General features: G+C 40.9%; 1 protein-coding gene across 12 annotated transcripts in view; it reads right to left on the reverse strand.

Annotated features, from left to right (window-relative positions):
• Positions 1–17,244, reverse strand: part of ARHGEF28 (Rho guanine nucleotide exchange factor 28) — a 133,173-nt gene that overhangs the window by 10,120 nt on the left and 105,809 nt on the right. For 9 of the 12 annotated variants that reach the window (XM_021379614.1, XM_021379616.1, XM_021379615.1 and 6 more), the window contains 6 exons: positions 16,423–16,554; positions 15,620–15,708; positions 11,417–11,455; positions 11,287–11,334; positions 9,067–9,546; positions 7,074–7,374 (listed from right to left, as the gene is read on the reverse strand). In XM_021379614.1, the coding sequence (XP_021235289.1) occupies positions 7,074–7,374; positions 9,067–9,546; positions 11,287–11,334; positions 11,417–11,455; positions 15,620–15,708; positions 16,423–16,554 (1,089 nt within the window). Of the gene's footprint in view, positions 1–4,077; positions 4,204–7,073; positions 7,375–9,066; positions 9,547–11,286; positions 11,335–11,416; positions 11,456–15,097; positions 15,260–15,619; positions 15,709–16,422; positions 16,555–17,244 lie in introns of those variants that run through there. The other 3 variants (XR_002433178.1, XM_021379619.1, XM_021379620.1) reach the window with 3 other exon arrangements.

The raw sequence follows: 17,244 nt of genomic DNA on the forward strand, positions 1-17,244 counted from the left end.
GTACTGACATTTGTTTCTTGTAGTCAAAAAAAAAGGAAAAATTGAACAGATTTTGCATTGTAAGCACAGGAAGTTTCAGGGTGTGATCAAGTATTTTGAAATCGATGCCTTCTTTAATTGTTTGCTAAACACCCTGTGAACATCTAACTGCTGTGAAAACAGTTTGCATAAAAGCTAAGGGGAAGGCCATACATCAAAGCCAGAAAAAAAGCATAATTATCAAATAAGCATGTGCCTTCATCTCTCCAGCAAAGTGCTTCTCTCAAGTAAAGAGAATATACTCATGTCCACTTGCCTTTCTTCTGCTTCTGCTTAGCACTGCTATGGGCAGCTCTGGTTCTACCCGCATGTCTCAGCTCATTGCCACCTCCTTCCACCTTGTCTTTACTACAAGTTTTCCTGTAGTTCTGCAGCATCACCTCCATAATCTCAGGATACTGCTTTGGTCCAGCTCCTTCCAGTGCTCTCCCACTCCCTCACTTCACGCTGCAGCTCTGCTCTGGTCCCATCCCAGCACTAACCAGGCTATTTCCCCACAGTACAAAAAAGTGATGCTACATTTTAAAATACCTTCCTCCATTCATTTCAAGATTCAGGTTAAAACTGCCCACGTCTAATACAGAAACTTATCGCAGGACCTTCTCCCCTTTCCAACCCTGCTGCTGTGCTGCAATGGCAAGCTCCTTTGCATAGGAGACAACCTCTGTAGTTTTTGCTGTCAGCAACAACTACCATGCCATTCTTAACCTTGGAAAAAAAGAAAAAAAAAAAAAGCACATTTCTTTTCATCCTTTCTCTGTCATGTATTTTTTACCAAAGAATATATTCAACAACTTCTAAAGGCATGTGGGTTTCTTCGATTTTTGTATTGCAGACCCTAAGCCAAGTCACATTTTTGCAGCGCTCATGTTCTAGCTCTAGATCACACTTCCAGGGGACAGACACCCAAGGAATCTCAGCAGGTTACTGCTGGAGATCTTCCTATTGAATTAAAAACAACTTCCATAGCAGCACTGAGGTTCGTTCCTCCCTGCTACTGCTCCACCAAAAATTTGCACCCAAAGGAGAATTTTCTGAAGCATCTGGGGAAGCAGAATAAGAAATACTCCATGAAATCTCCTCTACCAATTTGGCCAGTGCCAATGTAATTTATGTGGAAGGCAACTGACTGCTCCTGTGATGAATGTAAAAGACAGACAGACAATCTTCCCCAGTTTCTCAATAAATATTTAACAGCAGATGCTGCTAAGGAGGTTTCATATTACTAACGCTTCATTACTTTTACACAACATGCTACAGGCCATTTCCTCGAATATGTAAAGTACTACACTAAATAATTAAAATAAGATTGTCCTCTTCAAAATAAACCAGACAGATACACTTAGTGATTCAGCTACATGATTTTCCTGGGTGTGTTTGCATATTCACTATCTTGCAAAATTTTATCATTCATAAACAGCTCCTCACAGCCATTAGGATGGATTATTTATTCATACTTGTGCATCTATTTCAGGCTCTAACTGCAATACAAAAGCATATACAAAACATTTTAACGTACTAAAGCAGAGCACCTAACCAGGCCTCCACCCACAGATCACATTACCTATGAGAACACAGACCTCCCAAGGCACCTTCTTGACATCAGACAACAATTAGCAAGGCTTTATTGGTCTGTGACTGCTCTTCCTCAGAGATCACCCCTTTCTCTGCAGATATACTGAAGTCACAGCTCTGTACAGCCCTGAGTGGCACCTGCCTGACTACAAACCAGAAGGAGCTGTCCTCAGCAAAGGACTCCCTGCATTTTCAGCTTCAAATCTTGTTCCTTTCCTCCTCACAGGTTCCTGAAATCCAGATCCATTGGAACAACCTTACTTAAGTAAAGAATAAATACACTCATAAGAGATGATGGTCCAAGCCATTCCAATCTCACTGATGCCAGTAATTCCACTGGCTTCAAAAAACATGGCACTTTTTGCTGGAACCATAAATAGAAGCAAACTGAGAAAAATTTGGCTATCATTCTGTTGTTTTTCATGAAGTCTGCAGGCAAGGCATCCTTGAGTACAATGTACACATTCACACCAATGCCAGTGGTACCTCAAAAGATAGGACGGACAATCTCCACTCTACCTTCATCACCTTGAAGACATGACACTATTTTAAACTTCTCTCCTAATGAATGAGTTATAAATGGGAAGATGTTAGAAAGAATAAAATCCAGCAGGCATTACACAGGAAAATCTGTACTTAAATCAGCATGCAGAATAAAAACAGAACATCATTAACTGCTTTAATTAAAAGGTTATGCAATACCACTGCATCTACTGTGGTCACATTCAGATGAGAAAATTAGTAACAGAAGTACAAAACCCTAATACTACAGGGCTGAAAAGCAAGTGTTACTTCAGATATACTAATTGCAGATGACATATAATGACTATTTTTCACTTCAGTATTACACTGCCATGTGATTTAATCCCTTTTGCCATCTGCTTTAAAGAAATGGCAGTGTTACTCTCAAGAGGAAAAAATACTTCCCTTGTGATTCACTTCCAGCAAGAATCCCACGGATACTGAGATCTTATGGCAGAGTATAAAACTCAGTGTTCTATGGTATAAACAGAAGACAAATTTGCTGTTATCATGTGCAGCATAAATATCTTCCCCCTTCTATTACATCAATGTGATTTAGAACCTGGGAGGTATGGGTGCTGATGTTACTCAATTACATATTCTTACATATTTCCATTTCATTTTTTTCTAATAATAAAGTTGAACAAGAAGTGGGCTGTGCGCTTACCTATGCAGTCACCCGTGCTAAGACCAGAAGGAATAAGTTGTACACAAAGGGCAGCTGGAATTAATTGGATGTTCCCAGATTTACACTTATTCAATTAAAAGAGACAGAAAGTTTAAAATAGACCAACATCACATCTGCACGGGTGGCTTTCTGAAAACCCTGGAGATCCAAAGTCACGTCTTCCTCTACTTTTAAGAGTTTCCTTCTGTTTCTCAGGTTAAAGAACTGGGGGAATTCACTCTTTAAGCAGAGCAAAAAATAAAAAAGAGCCACTAATAAAAATGCTGTGAAATATAGTAGAAAAACAAGCTCATAATAGGCAAAAAAAAAGTCTTTCCATGCCATTCCACAGGCAATACAGGGGCAATACGCCTTTGGCTACAAAGGATGCTGTTATAACAGGAGGCCAGTTAAACGTGTACTGCGTAGAGTGTAATTATGTTTCAGTTCAGAGAATAAGCAAATCAAATGTATTCAAAAGGAGCTCATACAGCAGTAACATTACAGAAAATAACTGACAATGGTCACATACGCTGAACTGTGATGAAATTTTTTGTAAGAGTTAGTCATTATTTAACAGGTTCCCACTGATGAAAGTCATTCAACAATGTCCTCAATATGGGATCCCATCAACTACCTCCAGTGCTGGCAGTAATAGCTATGCTTATTTGAATAAGGCCCTGAGTTACTGTGCTCCAGCCCTTGCCAAAATCCTGTGCTGACTTGGAACCCTGGGGAAACAGCTTGAACATTTTCAGATGGCTTTTAAGACTGTAGTACAAAGCATCTTTCACGAGATTTTTATCACATTTCCATCAGCTTTACATTGTACAACTTCTGACATCAACAGATTTGTCTCATACAAAGACAACAAGGAAAGAACCAAGTCTATGCAGCACCGTTCTCAGCTTCTCTGCTGCAAACACATTCAGATACTTTTATACTACGTCATTAGGCCATAACTGATGTCCAGGCAGCCAAAAATAACATGTCATTCTAAACCTCAACTACAATATTATCAATGGGAAAATAAATGAGTCTCATCCAAAGTTTTAAGTACAGCTCCAATACAGTAATCAGCATTAGCACAATCTACCTTTAAGAACAGGAAAAGAACTTCTTGTAAGGGATAAAGATGATACTACACATTGTTCCTGGGATTGGTTTAGGTTTTTGTTTCTTCTATTGTTAATTAAATACTTTACAACTCTAGAAACCACTTTTTTTCAATAAATGGATTCTTTTTCTAAAATCAAATTATCTCATTTACTTACATGCATACATGCACAGATTTTCAAACAATTCAATTGCAAATGCTAGGGAAAAAACTCCCATAATCGTGTTTCCGTGTAGTTTTCCACATCTACCACTTTTCAGCTATATTCCTGTACATAAAAGATCTGAATAATTAAAAAAAAAAAAGAAGAAGAAGAAGAAATGAAAGAAAAGAAAGGCAATACTATTTACTACAATGCTGCTCACTTCAAAGCTTAAATGAATTAAAATTGCATTGATTCCTGAAATCAAAGAGGTGAATCCATAGGTAAATCTTTAGACATTGGCTCTGGCTAGTTAACCTGACATGTCAGTTAAACGCAAGATGTAATTTATTCAATTCTCACTCTGATCTGACACAAAACCTATACTTCCCCAATTCCTAATTAGCTGAAGTACTTGTCTTCTTTCATGCAGATAATTTCATAACCATTAGTGTAAAGCATTAACGCATTTTTCTTTCAATCATATTTTCCTCCTGTTGACTGACACACCTTTTCTAGTGAGTGTACTCGTGCCAGTTTCAGCTTTGTGGGAACTTGCCCCAAGGTCTTCAGTAAAGTTCACTCCCATACACATAAAGCAATCATATATAATCATGATGCTAGCTATGTAAAGACATATGTCTTACCTTAGAAAATATGAATGGAAAATTATGCACTGGAGGAATGTAGCTATTTCCATTTGGGTTTATTTATGAAGTTCAACTGCATAGTATTTAACATACAGTTGAATGCAGCATGATTAACTCCTCAGCAAGATGTGCAGGTGGTGTTTCTCATTAAATAATTTACACGTTTTTTGACAGACCAGACTTCTTACAGGATGCCTACTAATTCTATGGAAATTAATGAAAAACAAGAAATTCAATTTGTGTACTGAGCACACAAATTTAGTATATGCAAGATCTGGATAGGTATGTTACCAATACATTGCTATTTCCAGTAAGGCATACTCAGTATTTTTTTCTCAATTCTATTTTAACTTCTTATTTAGGATTGCTTTTTGGAAAGACAATTATGACACGCATAGAGCTGGCTGAAAAAAGCAGAAAAAATGTCATGACATTTTATCGACATGAAAATATGAAAAGATTCAAGTAGCTTTAAAATTCTTTCTAGTTTTTCCTTCATTATATCTCTGCTGGTTTCCCCTCACAGCAGTCAGAGCTGACTTTATGCTGCAGAGGAGTCAAGAAGAAAAGTCACAAGGCGCTTCTTAAACTCTGCTAAACTCTCTGGGAAAAATCATGGCCAAAAAGCAACACAAAGGAATCTGCTTCCCAGTATGACATGTTTGTACTATTCAACTTGATTCCTATTGCTTAGGAACAAGCGATTTACTTTATTTCTATGTGCAGAGCTTTGCTAGAGCTTCAGATGCCATCTGTCATTCAGGAGGAAGCTCAGTGTTCTTCTCATTCCCTGCTCCCCATACGGCAGCTCCAGATGGATGACGGAAGCAAGCCTGAATCATGCAGACTCATGCATTGCATGATCAGAGCACAACATACTTGTTATCCTCCAAGTCACAAATGTGACTGTGGAATGTGATGGTGCATCCCTCAGCAGGTAGGCTCCCTTCTTGCCTGCTCTAGCAGCGCGCCAGGAGCTTCACAGCTTCACACCACCACCTGCACCACCATGATGCCACAAGAATTTGCTGTGCTGCTTTGCCAATGGTGCTCTGTGACACAGCTGAGGAAGTAGCTGCAGGTTTTACAGACCTGACTTTGCCAGACAGATTTCAGCTAGTCTGCTGCTTCTCCCTCTTGGGCAGGTGTGTAGACAGCACTGTTCCCAAGGCTGCTGGGGCTACACTGGTGCCCTATTACCAGAAGGGCTTCTTTACACAGAGAAGCACCACCAGCTCATCTGAGAATCAGTGCAATTATATTGGTGCAAGCCAGTTTAATTAAACTAGACACTCTCATGTGGGCTTAATACAGAGAGTATCCTGGTTAGCTTGCATCTGAACACTTGCCAGTGCAAGCTAATCCATTTTTTAGAGGTTTAAACCCATATGTGTTCCTTTTCAAATTTGGACTAGCTTAGCTAACCTGTTACTAAATTGACAGCCTCATTCAAACTAGAACAAGTTTCACCAGACTAATTATTCAGACATTTTTAGAAATACTCATCTCTTTTGCTAATCAGCTTAGTTTGCTGAATGTGGTGATGAGAATAGTCAGCTCTGAATACTAACTGCTTTTCTGGCAATTTGTATATTAAGAATGATGTTATGGTAAAGCCGTAGTGGATGCCTCCTTAATTCTTTGCAAAGAGTACTAAGGAGCAAGATCCTTAACCAAGGACTTTCCAGTGTGTTTGACCTAAGAATATTAGAACCACTGTACCTGCATATGTTTTTAACTTCTGATCCTACTTAGTTGTGCTGCCCACTGGTCTTCGCTGTGACTTGAGTAGTGTGCATCTGGCATGGGGACAGAAGTCATCCCACAGTGCCAGCTGAGAAAGATGGCGGCAAGTCAGTTGCAGTGTTCATTTCCTGTGTGCCAGCTGGATCTCTTGGTTGTGCAGGAAAAACCCATCAGATCATTTCAGCTATTACACCAAAAGTATACCATTGTCTGTAATGATTTCTAGATGCTGTGTTTTTACACGCTCTTCTACAACTTTCACCATAATGAATAAATGAAGAGGCCACATAAGATCAAAACTAGACAACAGTGCGACAGGAGAGACAAACAGATCAAGGTTTCTCATTAATATGGTTTTAAGTCATTCCGGGAATTTTCAGTGCAATGCAATGCTAAGATAGAGTACCTTTACACCACCAAAGAATAGGGGTACATTTTTTACTAAAGCTTTCTATATTTGTGTTCTGTTCTACTCATCTACCCTCTGCAAGATTGTAAAATGGCATACAAGTGTTTTAGTAAAACCAATTACTTTCACTACTGCCAAGCCGCCTCCCTTCCTAGGACTATTCTTTCTGCCCATACTAATTGTTAACTAAATACAGTATTCATTACCATTATTAAAAGCGTCCTTGTTGCTTTTGCAGGAGAAAGACATCTGCTGGTAAGGGCCAGTGGATTTCCACAGTTCACTGGTCAACGCTGGTTGACAAGAAGTATCCACCCTGAGGTCCACCTGATTTTCACAAATCCTTGCCATATCCGAGTTTGAGATGCCCAGCCCATACACACTATCTTCATAAGCAAGAGGAGAATCTGATCTGTTGAGGCAACTTAGAGACACACGTACTACAGCTTCATTTAAGTAGAACGCATTTTCACCATGTAAGCTATCCAACTGATCATGTCCCATTATCTGCAGAAGAAAAAAAAAAGAAAACAGTATCTTCACCTTTGTCCAGCACCAGAACAACTCTTATACCAGGATATTTTCAGTTAACTGCCAGACAGAAATGAGGATTCATAGCATATAGTCATTCAGTTTCCCAGAAGCTAACATCAAAACATGTTAAATTGGCCATACACTCATGAAGAAACAGCAATAATTGGGTATATTTTGCCTTGGCCCCTCTCAAAATACAGCAATTGTCAGTAACAATGTCTGGCCATTCAAAACCAGCTAGGTAGATGGCTCAGACCAGTGGCAAAAATACTGGGCTGGCTGTCAACCACCCTGCCCCAGCCCTGATGCTCAGGTATTAGAAAATGCAGGATGGAGACAAGCCCAGGGCCTGGAGTCCATTCAGGTCTCATAGTTTATTTGAAATTAAAACACATGTGAGATAGTCTTACACGTGACATAGCGTCACACATGGAACAGTAGGTTAAGAACTGCTTAAAGCCTGTGGCTCTTTGACACTCTGCATTTCATTATTTTGCCTCTCTGTCTGTAACATCCTGGCCATCCCTGCACTCAGCTGTCATCCTTCAACTTCCCCTCCTCAGAAGACTTCAGAAGTCCCACTGATTAAAGCTGATGGGCAAGTTCAGCTTTTGTTTTATCATCTACTGCTTAAGCTCTGCCAAATAAGTCAAAGTTTTATCACAGGCTACACTACTGCACAGTGCCTTCATTGTTCGAGTTGTATGAGCAATATATGGAACAGTCATGTTCTCACTATAGTTATAAAAGCTGGATGAAAAGGAGGAGGTCAGAGGCCAATTCTTCACCTCCTCATTCAGGCACAAGCTTAGACACTGAATGGCCACTGCCTGTTATGGGTCAGCTGCCAGCTGAAAAGCTAGAGCTTTTCAGACCTGAAGAAAGCATCTACAGTTTTTCTTGTGAAAATGAAAACCTGAGGGGAAAAAAATGCTGCTTGAGTTAGCAGGCTCTGAATCCAGGTGACTTGTTTTGATTTTCAGATGCTTTAGAGAACAGTAATGGAAACAAGACTCTACCCACTGGTGCAAGAGCTGAGTGTAGTCAGCCTCCTTCCTGCATACTCAACTGCAAGAAAAACTATTTTCAGCATGAAATGCTTAAGCAGCCTCAGAGATGCTTTAAACTGCATCACCTAATGATGACCATCTCCAAGCAATTTCACTGTCCAGGCTGCTTGTTTCAAGGAAGCAACATGGCTGCTGCTGCTGCTGCTGCTGATGATGATGATAGATAGGGCTCCATGGGAACCAGGCTATTCCCACTCCTGGAGCAGTTTCTGCTCCTCACTGGAGACAGAGCTGCTGTCCAGGAGCAAGGAGAGCACTTAAAAGCCTTTCACTAAAAGCATCTCATGCCTCAAGCATTACAATAATAAGATTTCCTATAAGAAGCGAGAGGCATGATATATCTTGCCAGAAAGTGGCAAACACACTGGTAAGCAGAATAAACACAAATTTCCATCTCTTCAACTTAATACTCATCAGTTTGACTGTGGCTCCCACAGGGCTCAAAGGTCAAAACCAAGCCCCTGAATATGCCTGAACCACATGCTCCCTCATGGCGCTACCAGCCAACAGAAGCCCTGACATGGCAGGCCATTTGTCAGGGAACATCTCTACAGCTCTGAAGCTGGGGATGTAGTTACGGTGGAGAAAAACATACCTCATGGCTCTCTGCAGGCAGCAGCAGACTGCTTTGGCGACCATGCTTCCAGTGCCAGAGGAGCTTCTTCTGCACTCTGATTCTGTCCCCTTCTCCCTCCAACACTTTCTGCCCTTCCCGCAGCCTCTCCAGGCTCTGTTGCAACTTCTGCGACTGCAGTGCCAGCTCCTGGTGGCTCTTCTCCAGCAGCTCCTCCTGGCAGCTGCAGGCCTTCTCCCGCTGCCCCAGCAGGCCTGCCCTCACCTCCTGCTCTTGCTGCCGCTGCTCGCATTCACGCAGCCAGCGCTGCTGCTCTTGCTGGAACTGCTGCTGGAGTTTGTTGATGTTTGCCAGCTCCTCCCTTTGTTTTTCTGAATTACGGTATTTTTCTTGTTCCAGGAAGAGGGGTATCCGAGAACTATGGCCACGACTGCTCTTTTCATTCTCTTGCAGGAGTAACCTATGCAGCTCTCTGTGGCTGTCCTGGATAGCTAATGCTGCCTAGACATCGCAATGAAATCATACACAAATGTTTAAATATTAGCATCCATACATTTCTGTATTTTTGTTTAAAAGCATTACATAAAAATGCTTCAACTTCATGCAGAGAACTCTGTGTTCATGCCTATATCAAGAGAACCTTTAAAAGTATGCAACCACTTCAAGCACTTCTAATGAGGCTTCTGATTTGCAGCTGGTGTTATAATATATAATGTTTATGCTACAGCTGCGTGCCTCAGTTACAGTTGGGGTCCTGTTCTGTCAGATGATGTTAAGACACAGGAAAAACAATCTTTCATGGTTAAAGAGGGTATTAAAGCACTGGCCTAGGGAATGCAACACTCGGCGAAGTACTCCTATTACAGCTTTGGTGTACATAGAGAAAAGTGCACTGCTTCCAGTGCAGCTCACACAAGACATAAGGGTCTCCTTGTTAATCTGCAGCAGTGTAGTCCTACTAACATCAGTTCTATAAGTGTCTGCTAACACAGCCAAGTCATCTTACTTCTTACATGCACCTGACCCATGCCAGCAGAAATTGGCAGTGTAGTCATGATTTTGGTTTGAAGTTTCAGTAGCTTCTTTTACAACCAAGAGCACTATACGTCATCCTTCACAAGGATGCTGTGACATGGTTTGCATTAAAGATTGTGATGGTATGCAGTATCACAGAATAAACTGCTGGGATCTAAAAGAAAAGCAAAAAAGGCCTAGGCCTACTGATGCACTTAGTATACAGTTGGTCTTTGAGAACTAACATGGGAATCTACTTATGCAGACACTCCCAGAGAATTCCTCAGCACCACTGCCCCAAGCCGTCCACTCTAGAAGTAGTCTTTAGCTTTACGCAATGTGCAGTTCTCACTTTTCTTGGCTCTTCCCCAAGTACGAGGTCAGTTTCACTGCTTTGTAAACAGGGCAATGATAGGATTCTCTGCTTGATTCTCTGCACCTACACTGCCATCATACACAAGTTTTCATGGTCAGAACCATAACGTATGATCCTGAGCCTACTTTACTGCCACCAGTATTAAGCTATCTGTTTTTCAGTCTTTCCAAAACTCTTCCCGATTTCCAAGTTTTTTATTTTGCTTTTGCGTTGCTTCCACTTAATTTCTGATCCAGAAGTTTACAGGATTGCTAATAAGTATGCTAATGTCAAGGTTTAAAAGTTAAGCATATTCAAATAAAACATTTTAAAATTAATCTTCAAAATTGCACCTAAGGAAAAAATAAGTTTAAATGTTCTAACCTGGTAAAATGAGCAAAATACTTCAGACTAAGGCTCTACAGAATAAAACAATAATTATCTGATGTTGAAATATCTGTAAAGGGTTGGTTGGCCATCTAAGTGGCCTAGGTGTGGTTTAGAAGTCACCAGGATAATGCTCTAAACAAAATGGTTGCTTTTGTCAGTATTTTGAAATATAATTTTAGAAATCTGTACATGAAATGACAGCAGTTCAATCTGAGCTATCATCTTACTTCTTCCGTAGATGTTTGGACTGCACATATGTCCTTTCAGGGAGGGGAGTGATCTCCAAGCAAGCATTATTCAGTACTTAAAGGAACATATCACTGATATAGAACAAAAATATATGGTATGACAGCTTGTACAGCAATCAGTAGAGCTAAGTATCCACTGACATAGCATCTAAAAGTAGCGAAAGATGAAAACAAGCTTTAAGAAGTAAATTACTAAAACCAATTACTCTACAAAGTTGACTGTGGAGTAGTCACCTGTATGCTGTACAAGAGACGAGTTAGATTCTGGATTGCTTGCACAATCTAGAAAACAAAAGAGAAGGATTTTCAAAGTTTTGTTCACTCTTAACTAACTACATTCTGTCTGGGGTTTAAATATACTCACTTCTGTCCCTGTAGATCCTGGGAAACTCATACTTCCTCCCTAAAATAAACACAAGATGCTTTAAAAACTGGTTCTTAACTTTACAATTGTATCATCTAGGTAATTTTTTTTTTACTAGTGGAGACATCCACATTACTAATACATGCAGTGCTGAGTCAAACCTTTTTGTGAGTAGGTGAAAAAAGACAGAAGCAATAACCTATGAAGACTAATAATTCATCAACACTGGAGTTTCCGTGGAAATCACTAGAGATCCTGAGCACAACTGTAAAAACAAAAATATTTCATCCACAATTTTAATCCTCTTGTGACTAATGCTACACAGAAAAGACATTTCCATTCACTCTTTGTTTACTTGACAATTTTGAAATACAGTAACCAGACTTCTGTATATTGAGCAGAGTGGGTTTAGATTACTTCTAGTAGGATGAAATAGCTCAAGACTCTTCAGAAATCAAGGCATTAATACTGGAAGAAGCTGACAGCAGTTACATTTGTGGGTTATGGGGAGTGCCTTTGGTGTGCAGAGAGCTGAGCAAGGGCTGCATGCCTGCTGCGCTCTGGGAAACCTACTAGCGTCTGGGTTGCTGTCCACTGCAGTTGGGCTTGCTGCCCTCAAGCTGGGTTCAGCCACTTTGCACTTTCCACCCTATCCCTTTTTCTTAAGAAGCTTTTTAAATTTATGGGGTGAAGCCACCCATAATCCTTTCTGCACAAAAAAAAACAGCTCCTCTGAGAAAGATAAGGTCAAACACTGGAAAAATAAAACACAATCCTTTCTGAGGCTATGCTGGAAAGACTTCCTGTATGATTTCTGTTACTTTTTTTTTTAGGACTGAAGGAGGGTTTGGGGAATACTTGATCTTTCTCTGATTCTCCCAAGTTCTATTCTGAGCCCATTTCCCATCACAGAGAACAGCAGCTGCTCCATTTCACTGCAACAACTGGAAATGAAAACAGCAAGGCCCAAGCCCCAAAACACAATGAAGATGTGGTTGAGGAAAGGGAGCACCAGGTGCTGCATTTCCTCCAGCCCTTTCATTCTCCATCATCTCCCTTCATTATTTCCGTCCCCACATCTTCACCTCCTCCACCACTTCCTACTGCAGTCATGAACCAAACAATTCACTCTGCCACAAGACACAGAGGATATCATGGGGATGCTCTGCAGTGCCAAGGCAGACACAGAGTAACTTGGCCCTCCTGCACTGGGCTGCTAAGATGGCAGCAGGCAGGAAAGAGGAGGAGCATGAAGAAGCAAGGGAAGGAGAAGACACAGGCAAGGTGAGAAATGTTGTATGAAAGAAGACCCAAAGACTGAACAGAGGTGTGGGATCAACTCTACACTTTTTTCATCTTTATAAAGCCTGTTTAATTTAACAAAGGAGGTGTGCAGTAGAATTAAAGGCTCAGCTAGCTTTGGCATGGCTAAGAGGCAGCAAGTGGCTAACTCAAGCACCTGCTGTGGTCTCCTCAAGGCAGCTGGGCAGCAACACTTGAGGACTGGACATAGGCTGGACATAGGCCTGGGCATCCTGCTCTAGGTGTCCCTGCTTCAATGGGAGTTGGACCAGGTGGACCCAGAGGTCCCCGCCAACCTCAACCATTCCATGATTATATGATGGAAGGATGAACAAAAGGAAGGTTTAACTGAGTAACCTAGGGATATAACAGCATCACAACACTTTAAACTTCAGTACAAGTCCTTTAAGACCAGTTAGGTCAGAATCAATATATTCAGCTGTTTAACCTGTACTGTAATCTAACACCACCTCCCTGTCACTCTTCCCTCTTTTTTAAGAGCAATAACCAGCAGCAGAAATGTGTATATTGAGATCCTGGGTGCAGGCTGCATGTGTTCCTCAGGCAACCACCTGGAGATGCAATTACAAGGCAGGAGCAGGGGGATGAGATGGGGACCACTTACCACTTCTACCCACTTGGCACCCAAGTATTGCATGGGCAGTGGTCTTCCTTCTAATGCACCTAACCCCAGAGATGGAGCCTTTCACTCTGGCTTTCTGGCTCTCTGCCCACACTAGCTCCCTAAGCCCAGCGCTGCCATCCCACAACCTCAAGGCAGCACAAACAACATCCGAAGGCAGGGGCTGGAGGATACCCCTGTCTTTGACAGCCCTTTTGTGTTTTGTTTGCTCACTCTGCCACCTCCTGGTGAATCTGATTTTGACACTGTTAGACGCGATACGACTGCTGCCCAAATAGTCGAGACCAGAAAAATAAACTGGGATGGAAGAGCTTGCTTGAGACCCTCTAGATCCACTGATGCTCAAAGCAGAGCTAGCTTCAAAGTCATATGAGGTTGCTCAGGGCCTTCGCCTGTCAAATCCTGGAAATCTCCACAAATGGAGATGCCACAGCCTCTCTGGGCAGCCTGCTCCTGCTTGTTTACCTTCTCTCATGGTGATTTTTTTCCTTATGTACAGTCAGAATTTTCCTTGCTTCAACTTGCAATCTTCGATGCTGCCATGGTTTTATGATTTTTGGTTATTGGTATTCCACATCATAACATCATGTAGTGTATGTACCTGGTTCTCAGAAGAGAAGGACTACTACATTCCGCAGAGGACTTTGCAAACCTGTTACCGTTTTCCAGCCAGAGGGAAAGATAAAAACTCACACATCACAAGACCTTGTTTTTCTTTTTCCGCCCGTCTTTCATCCTGGCAGCATCTTGCTCCCCAGCTGTCTTATTGTCAGTATTAGAGTAAGGCCTACCTTGATCTTTGGACATTCTCTCTCACTGTATTGGATTTATTAGCTTAAATTGTAATTATATTGTATTATAGTGTGTTGTTTTGCATTCCTATATATTACTTAGTAAATTAGTTTGTTTCTCCTCAGATTGTTGCCACTGTTTTTGCTCTCAGGTCCATCTCCTTACCCTTTTTTTTTTTTCTTTTCCCTCTCCCAGGGCGTGGGTCCATGGGACCCCCGTCCCATTCGTCACAGAACCAGGCCGAACACCCGTAAACCACTGACAGATGCTCATCATGTCACTGTGCACCTCTAAGAAAAAAGCAGCTCTGTCTTCTCTGTAACCCCAATGGCATTTTTTTCATGTGGGACTACTGGAACTTTTCAAAATGTAGATTTAACCCCCCTCCTACAATTTATTAGGTTATTTTATTTCATTTCATTTCACTTAACTTCTGTAATTCCTTACTTGGAATCATCCTCCGCTGTTTTTTTCATACAACTTTTAATGCTGCTCTTCTAAAACAGCAGTCTGGTAGGCAAGATGACATAAAGCTGAACATGAGGCAAGGTTTATAGGGAGATAAGTATATTAGTTACACTTGTATAGAAAGACCTAGAAAAAGCAAGGTTTCAGGCACACACCCTTTCAGATCCAATGCAGACACTATCCTAACGCTATGTATCTCCTTTTCTAGCAAACTTTTCATTTCATGTCCTGTGTCTTCTATTCTACGCTCTTCTTTTATTGCTTCTTGGTTCTATCTATCTAAGCCTTACACATTTATACTTCCATTACTTTCACATTAATTCATACTGCTCTTACTCTAGCACTCCTTCCCACTCCCTTTAATTTGCCATTTATAATTCTGCTCAGAACTGACTTTTGATTCTGCTTATACCTCAGATTTGTTTAAGAGTTAAGAGTTATAGAACTTTGAAAAATGGGCAGTTTCTCTTCTACTCTCTAATTGCTTCATTTTATTTTAGTTCAAAATTCTGAAGAAAGCTGGTGTTAAGAAAATCCATCCTATTTTATATGCTTGTTCTCGGGATGAAGTTCTTCCAGTGCATATGTCTTCCTTGCATTAGCTGAGGTCTCTGTCACTGCAGGAGACTTTCATCATCCTGTATATAGGAGGAGGGAGTAGAGGGAATACTATCAGCTCCACAGGGATGGATGTTTTGAATGATGACAGCAGAAAACCAGGCTCTTGAGTGGTCCATACAAAAGCACTCTGGCTGCCACCACACCCACTGCTCTGTAAGCCCAGTAGGAAAATTGTTCTGTGTTTGGATTTTTTTATGGTTGTTTTTATAAATTCAGTGAATTCTACTAAACTGAATTATCTGGACTTTGGTGAAATGTGCCTGTCCCATGCTTTAGATTTTAGAACAATCTTTAGATATTCCATAGAGATTTGTACACTTACATTCCCAGTGCCCAGAGAGAGAGGCGCAATATGAAAAAGAAATCAGTTACAATACCTTATACTCTACATTGGCATCAGAAATTTCCTTTTCAGTAGGACAAGCACTGAGATCAACTTCAGGTGATTCTTCAATGTCCTTCATTTCTGCATCCAACAAATAAGACCCCAACAGGATGCAAGAGAAATGTATCAAAGCATATTCTGATTGCAGAAACAAAGAGTACACTTTTTTACAGTTATTCATGGGATGCTGTGAATACCTAATGCTGAAGGATTCTAGGCTGGAGAAAAACAATATTCAAAGCCAGGATGGCACAAGTGGGACAGTCTTACCATAAAAATCATTAGCATTTCAGTTACGAAATATTTCAGAATATAGCCATATTACTAAACATGCTCTGCGGCTATGGCTTGTACCGGAATTCATTTGACCTTCTTTTGCAAGAACATTATGTTATACCTTTTATAGTTGAAATAACCAGAATATCAATCCTACTAACAAGTTGGTTTTCATGCTTTCTGACAAAAACTGGCTGCCAGAAAAAGGCCCACAGCAATTTGCAGAGCCAAGCAACAAAGACTAGAAATCACATAAATATTATGTATGAAGATTCACAAATCGACCTCAATAATGCTGACTGCAGACATATGTTTTGGAAAAACTGCAATGGATGCAAACAGTCCATTTATTTCAATGAAGTTATATGACAATTTACTCTGAGAGTTTTCCCAAAGACAACTTTTATTACATTATTTTCTATTGATTCTGCCACAGACTGAGAAAACTTTCCAAAAAGAAATCCTGTATCAATTACTTTAGCAATCTGAACATCTTTAAAAACATCAAATTTTACTCACCACCAGGGAAAGACTCCAAGATTTCACTGGCGCTAAGTCTGTGTTTCAAACTTAATTCCTCCATATTTTCCTCTGATGATCTGTCCATTTCATTCACTTGTGATGATGTGACAGCAACATGGAGACTTTCAACTAGAGAGGAAAACACGAACAGTCACCAAGGCCCTTGAAATAGGTCCTTTATGCACAAATTAATGACAGTGAGTTGCAGAATAATTTAGTTTGGAAGGGATATTCAGAGATCATACAGTCAAACCCTCAGCAAAACTGGGTCACTCAAAGCTTTGTACACACAAGCCTGTAGTATCTCCAGGGATGACGAATTCACAACCCCTTTGAGCAACATGCTCCAGTTTTTGACCACCCTCATAGTACATAATTTTTCCCTTTATTTTATCGAAATTCTTTATGTTCCAACTCGTTCTCTTGTCCTATCACCATGCACTTTCAGGACAAGATCAGCTTCTCTGTTACAGTCCTTTCAGGTGGTTGATGACAGTAAGATCCATCAAGCCACCTTCTTCGAGGAGTGAGCTCTACCAGGCCCTCCTCAAACATCATGCTCTCCAGACCCCTAATCATCTTGGTGCCCTTTGCTGAACATTCTCCAGTAAGTCTCATGCTCAGGAGCCCAGCGCTGGACACAACACCAAGGGTGAATATTTCTCACCATGGGTGAAAAGAGAATGAACCATCTCCCTCAGTCTGCTGGAAACACTCCTCCTAATGCAGCAACCTATTAGTTGGCTTCCTCTGCTTGCAAGGACACGTTGCTGGCTCGTGGTCAACCTGCTGTTGACTGGAACTCACAGGTGCACTTCT

This window comes from Numida meleagris, chromosome Z (genome assembly GCF_002078875.1).
Source record: "Numida meleagris isolate 19003 breed g44 Domestic line chromosome Z, NumMel1.0, whole genome shotgun sequence".
Taxonomy (NCBI): domain Eukaryota; kingdom Metazoa; phylum Chordata; class Aves; order Galliformes; family Numididae; genus Numida; species Numida meleagris.